The sequence below is a fragment of the Mandrillus leucophaeus genome, unplaced genomic scaffold, assembly GCF_000951045.1.
Source record: "Mandrillus leucophaeus isolate KB7577 unplaced genomic scaffold, Mleu.le_1.0 Scaffold95, whole genome shotgun sequence".
NCBI lineage: Eukaryota > Metazoa > Chordata > Mammalia > Primates > Cercopithecidae > Mandrillus > Mandrillus leucophaeus.
Genome location: NW_012110363.1, coordinates 4,723,319 through 4,729,909, shown reverse-complemented (window position 1 = coordinate 4,729,909; position 6,591 = coordinate 4,723,319). Strand labels below are relative to the sequence as shown.

General features: G+C 36.1%; 1 protein-coding gene across 1 annotated transcript in view; it reads right to left on the bottom strand.

Moving 5' to 3' along the window:
- The window catches only part of ETFDH (electron-transferring-flavoprotein dehydrogenase), a 42,503-nt gene that overhangs the window by 7,584 nt on the left and 28,328 nt on the right, over positions 1 to 6,591 (bottom strand). The window contains exons 8-10 of the mRNA XM_011970517.1: positions 6,457 to 6,591; positions 5,031 to 5,174; positions 316 to 484 (exon numbers count right to left, since the gene is read on the bottom strand). The exon at positions 6,457 to 6,591 is cut by the window's right edge and continues 4 nt beyond it. Of these exons, the coding sequence (XP_011825907.1) occupies positions 316 to 484; positions 5,031 to 5,174; positions 6,457 to 6,591 (448 nt within the window). The remainder of the gene's footprint in view (positions 1 to 315; positions 485 to 5,030; positions 5,175 to 6,456) is intronic.

The window sequence follows — 6,591 nt, the reverse complement described above, 5'->3', positions numbered from 1 at the left end:
GACCAGGCTGGTCTTGAGCTCCTGACTTCAGGTGATCCACCTGCCTCAGCCTACCAAAGTGCTGGGATTACAGGCGTGAGACACCGTGCCCGGCTACCACTCTTACTTTTTTACTTTTTTGATGTGAATAAAACAGAACATTGTAGTAAAAAATCACTGACTGTAATTACTGAGAATAGGTCATGTAGTTTTCTTTGCATAGCATGCTTCTTAATACTTCTAAAGTGACAGATGCAATACAAATCTTTTAATGTCAATTGAAATACACGTAACCCAGCAATTTTCTTTTTTCTACTTTACACAGGAATTTCTTACCTATTGTCTTTGATTGGAGATTTTCACTAGTTAGTTGATTAAAAATAGATTCTGCTGCTAAAATTCCACTTTTCATTGCTGTGTGAGTACCTTTGATCTTGGGAACATTCATAAAACCAGGACTACAACCAATTAGTAAACCACCAGGAAAGGTGAGTTTCGGTATAGACTGAGGAAAGAAAGATTCAGAATACATTTGTTAGCTCAAATTAAACAAGTACAACAGAATACTCCAAATCAGTCTTAAAGTCTTCTAGAGCTGTAGGGAAAGGTTGAAAAATAAATACATGAAAATGAATTGAGCAAAGGAATAAAACAGAGCAAGGGCAGTTTTCTTCTTCCTGCCCTAAGAGTGAGCATTAGGACTATTACTATTTTTCTGTGAGAGTTTTTCTTTTTTCCTCCTCATAACTAATCTACATGGGACAGACTTAGGACTGAAGCATCAATATGTTTTAAATAGAATGTTTTATTTATAGATATCCATGTCATAGTTAAAATATTCTCTAAACCTGAATGCTGTTATCTAAATTGTGATTTGCTTGCAAATCAAAACCACAATGAGGTATTATTTCACCCTAGTTAGAATGGCTGTTATCAAAAAGACAAAAAATATTCTGGTGAGGATGTGGGGAAAACTCACACATTGTTGGTGGGAATGTCAATTAGTACAACCATTATGGAAAACAGTATAGAGGTTCCTAAAAAAGCTACAAATAGAACTACCATATGACCCAGCAATCCCACTATTGGGTATATATCCAAAAGAAAGCAAGTCAGTATGTGGAAGAGATATCTGCACTCTCATATTTATTGCAGCACTATTCACAATAACTGCCAAGATACGGAATCAAACTAAATGTCCATCAACAGATGAATGGATCAACAAAAGATGGTATATATATATACACAATGGAATACTATTCAGCTGGAAGAAGGGATGAAATATTGTCATCTGTGACAACATGGATGAGCCTGGAAGACATTATGTTAAGTCAGTCAAGCACAGAAAGATAAACATCCTATGCTCTCACTCATATATGGAAACTTAAAAAGTTGATCTTACGGAAGTGGAGAGTAGAACAGTGGCTACTAGAGGATGGGAAGGGTAGAAAGGGATGCTGGGAGTGGGGGTGGGATACAGAGAGATTGGAAATACAGCTAGATTCAGAAATACAGCTAGATAGGAGGAATAAGTTCTGTTCTATAGCACTGTAGAGTGACTATAATAAAGAATAATTTATTATTTTTTCAAATAGCTAGAAGAAAAGATTTTAAATATTACCAACACAAAGAAATGATAAAGGTTTGAGGTGATGGATATACTAATTACTCTGATTTGATCATTAAACATTATATACATGTATGGAAATATCACATTGTACCTTCTCTTCCCCCAAAATTAAGTGGACCTGAAAATTTCAAAGAGCATATAAAAAAACTGTGATTTGCTTTTACATGCATTCGGGGTAATACAAGACTTACAAAGGATACTATACACCCTCTTTGTTTTACTTTGACAGCTAGGGATATAAACCTATGCTCTAATCATGGCACCACTGCAACTAGCTACCACCCTAAACAATAGATTCTGATTAAAGACAAGCTGAATTTCCAAAATTAAATAAAGACAATTCTTTGGACCTTCGTATACATTTCTGATAAAAAAAAAAAAGTAATAAAGAGTGGGATATTTTTCAGTTTAGACAATAAATGTCTATATGTACCCCACAATATAGCAACTGAACTATAGATGGTTTGCATGAGAAAATGTACTCTTATAGTTTAAAGAGAGCCAAGCAGTGCTCTTCTTTCCACATTCTGTATTTTTTTCTTCTATGAGGACTTCTTAAAGTAAGCCATGGGGTCTTTGTTGAGAAAATGGTGAGTGGTACATTTGGCTGATGGTATTAAGAGGGACTCAGAGGTGGGGGTTAACAAAACTATTGACATCAACTGCAAAAGAGACATGGTGAGCACTCTGTCGCCACAACTCTCATCAATGAGGGAATGGTAGTGAAAAGCAAAACTAGGGGGCAGAAGGAATGCTGGTAAGAGAGAAGGATCAGGTCCTTTCACAGTATATGTGGGGAATGAATTTATGACTGTGATTCTCAGACCAAACTCAGTTATTAGGACCACTTAGATAAAAGAGCATTAAATCAGGACCACAGAGCAGACAATGGGGAGGAGGTGGTATCTGGAGTGCTACTAGCTGAAAACAGATAAAGATTAGGGACTTAGATGATGACAATGCTTTTCTCAAATAAGGTTGTGGCTTTGTTGACACCAAGTTTGATTCAAGAACCAGAAGAATGTGAAATTTAATAAAAGGATATAAACTATGAGTTCAAGTTCGTCCAAAATAGTTGTTTAAATCCTAAGAATAAAAATATTATGCCCAAGGAAAAAGTATGTTTTTAAGTTCTAGGAGGATCCTACCTTGGGTGGGCTGGGTTACTGGCAGCTATGCACCTTGTTTGGGACATTCATTAAACTAGGGCTACAAGTAATGAGAAACCCACTAGGGGAAGGTGAGTTTTGGTATAGTCAGCTGAAGAAGGAGAAAAAAGCTAGCCAGTATTTGTTAGCTCAAAATAAACAAAACTGAACGTTTCGAATTGTTGTCTCTTCTTTTTCTTTACCTAAATGGGAGCCACTCAGACTGCATCCTTTCCCTCCCACTCTCCCCAAGGAAGGGAAAAACAATCATCAATGCCGAATGGCAGCTGAGCAAAGCAACATCGAGAGCGGGCGGCATCACGCTCGGGAGGGAATACTGCACTCTCCTGGTGGTTTCTGGTGCTTGCTACACCTTCAGAGAAACTTCTCTAGTATGGAACTACAGAAACCATCCCTTATAGTCGTTGTTGCCTCTTAAGGTCTTCAAGACCTTAACTGGAAATAACTTTCTGAATCTCTGGCCAATGAAATCAGAAAATTCAGGTGAAAAGTGTGTGGGTGTATGTTGTGGGGGGAGGGAAGAGTCATCTCTTCCTGTCAATTTGCAAATCATTTGACATGTTTGACATGCTTAAGTACACAAGGTAGATGGTTTTCAATAAAAATCTGTGTGTACTATTGAATATACTGAAACCTTTATAAATTACAGAGTAGGGTTAGGGTGACAGTAACTATTATGGACATTATTTTAAAAAGTTTAATAGGCTTGAATACAGTTATGTAATTCAATACATATTTTCTACCAAAGGAATTGCTACCCTAGAAACAAAAACAATCTCATGAGAAGTAATCTCATGACAGACTTTGGGGACAGCAATATTTTAAGATTCTAGTGATTATGTTTCTAATGTAGCTATGGTTTTGAGTTTATGAAATACTATTACAGTAATAAAGTATTCAGAACCTCACTTTTAAGGATAAGTAAAGGCTGGACGCGGTGGCTCACACTTGTAATCCCAGCACTTTGGGAGGCCGAGGCGGGCGGATCACGAGGTCACGAGCTCGAGACCATCCTGGCTAACATGGTGAAACCCCGTCTCTACTAAAAATACAAAAAAATGAGCCAGGCATGGTGGTGGGCGCCTGTAGTCCCAGCTACTCAGGAGGCTGAGAAAGGAGAATGGTGTGAACCCGGGAGGCGGAGGTTGCAGTGAGCCGAGATCATCGTGCCACTGCACTCCAGCCTGGGCGATAGAGCAAGACTCCGCCTCAAAAAAAAAAGAAGATAAGTCAATTTTCCCTCCCTAAATTTTCCTATTATCTGTTACTTTTATAATAATTTTTTAAAAAAGAAATCCAATTTCCAAGATAGTCCTAGATTCCTAGAATATTAGAGACAGAGGGATCATCTTTATTTTACAGATGATCTCTTAAGGCCAGAAAAGTTAAGGAACTTCCTCCAAATAATTTGGTACAAGCTTTACAGCAGATTTTTAGATCATCTTAACTGTCTGACAACATTTCTACAACAGTATTAACAGCTTTTATGACAATTAGCTACTAGGTCTTATTTCACTGTTTAATACATAATGAATACATTATATTTGAGAAGATTTTGAATGTATATAAAAATAGGACAATTAAGGTAAAAGCTTAACAGAGGTAATCTAAAAGGCATGAATGTTACTAGGTAGTTGGAATGAATGAATTTTGTTTGCTGAAAACTAAATTTGCCTTTGAGTTTCCTGGCAGTTAAGGAATAAAGAGAAATATTATGGATTACAGTTTTAAATTTATGGTTAAAACAACTAACAAACAAAATGTCCATGAATTTATCTCTAGAGATCAATATATTATTTTTTGTTTTTGTTTTTGAGATGGAGTCTCATTCTGCTGCTCAGGCTGGATGGCACAATCTTGGCTCACTGCAACCTCTACCTCCCAGGCTCAAGTGATTCTCCTGTCTCAGCCTCCTGAGTAGCTGGGACCACAGGCGCTCATCACCACGCCTGGCTAATCTTTCTATTTTTTGTAGAGACGGGGTTTCGCCATGTTGCCCAGGCAGCCTGCCCAACTCGGCCTTCCAAAGTGCTGGGATTACAAGCATGAGCCACTGTGCTCAGCCTGATATATACTTAAAACTAAATTCATGGCGTAATTTTGAAGTACTGTGTGATACAGTTTATTTATAAACGCTACATACTTTACTTATTTTGATATTGTTTTTATTCTTTATCTAAATTTGTTACATTATATGTTCAATTCTGAATTTACAATACAGAAATAAGGAAAATAAAAGTTGGAAGAGTTACCTGAAAGCCACCTTCATTGAGAGCTCTGGCTCCATATGCAATCCTTTTTCCACCTTCCAAGGTTGGCCGAATGCTAGGATGGTGTTTCCACCTCTGGAATTCTCTAAATGGACTCAGGTATGGATTCTGATAGTCTAGACCAACCTTAAAAATTTACATTTATATTAAATTAGGCATTTTTATTTCAAATTAAATCAAGTGAAAATGTGAGCAATGTGTATCAGAAAACATGTATGTTAAATTTCTTGTACTCAAAAGTATTTGGAGCACTATGTGCAGTAATGCAAATGTAAATTAAAAATTGTATAAAATCTGTTTGGAAAAGAAACGGTAAAGAAAAGGATAGCATGTGTTTATTATCATCAAAATTATGAAAATTTAGAACATATTAACAAATTCTTGTGCTCCGGAACTCAAAGTCCAAATTAGAAAAACAGAACTATCATGAGATTAGAAAATAAAAATGAACAACAAAAAAAACAAATTAGAACAGTATCTGTAGGTAAGCATCTCAGATTATGTTTCTATGAAAGCAGCTGTAATGATTTATTATACATTAATACCAACTTGAAATAAACTAATAATCTATACTATAGTACAACTGAGGCAAAAATAAAGAAAAAGGATGTAAACTACACTTAGAGAAAAAGAGGAAAATAAATATAGAAGGTTACATTTTGTAAAGCTTTACCAAAGTGTTAAAATTGACCACATCCTTTTCCTTTGATACAATTAAGTCAGGCATAAATATCCAAAGGTGATGGGATGAACATTTGACTGGGGGTCAAAAAACACCAATAACATATAAATTTAACAGTGTATCATATGGAGGTCTAATCATGACACTAAACTATAAAGCTGCCACCAGTTGCAAGGTACAGAAACTAATTTTTCCATTCTTGGTAATGTTCAATATGTAATTTACTGCAACGATGTGCAGGAGGCCAAAAAAGGAGAAACTGCTTGTATTTTTAAAAAGTTTTAAGTTCAAACTTAGTGCTAATTTCATTGTCAGTGGTAGCATGCCACAGTGGAAATGGAATTTGAGGTCAGACAAGGTCAGGCATTTCTGCCTGTTATTTAATGGGTGTATATGGGTAAGTTGTTTAACTTATTTGGACTTCAGTTTTCTCATCTGTAAAATAAAGATATACCTATTTCAGCATTATTATGAAACTTATGTAGTTTCAGAAAAGCATCCAGTATAGTGCCTGGAGTGCAGCAGCTACTATTACTATTGCTACGTGTGTTTAGTAGACTTAATGACGCAGCAGCCAGAAGCACTTTACATACTGATAAAATTAGAAAGTACGCTTTAAATGATAAGCATTTTACAGTCTTCAGATTCAAAACCCTTATTTTATAATAACACTGATGGTAATATAACTCTAGCAGTAGAATTTTCCATAATGGGAATATAACTTACCACAAGACCAAGAGCTACTAGGGGTTCACCTTCATTCAAATGATAGAGGAAAGATCCTCCATAGGTATGTCTGTCCAAGGGCCAACCAACTGTGTGATCTACTCTCCCAGGTTTCCAGTTCTTTTCATCAATAAC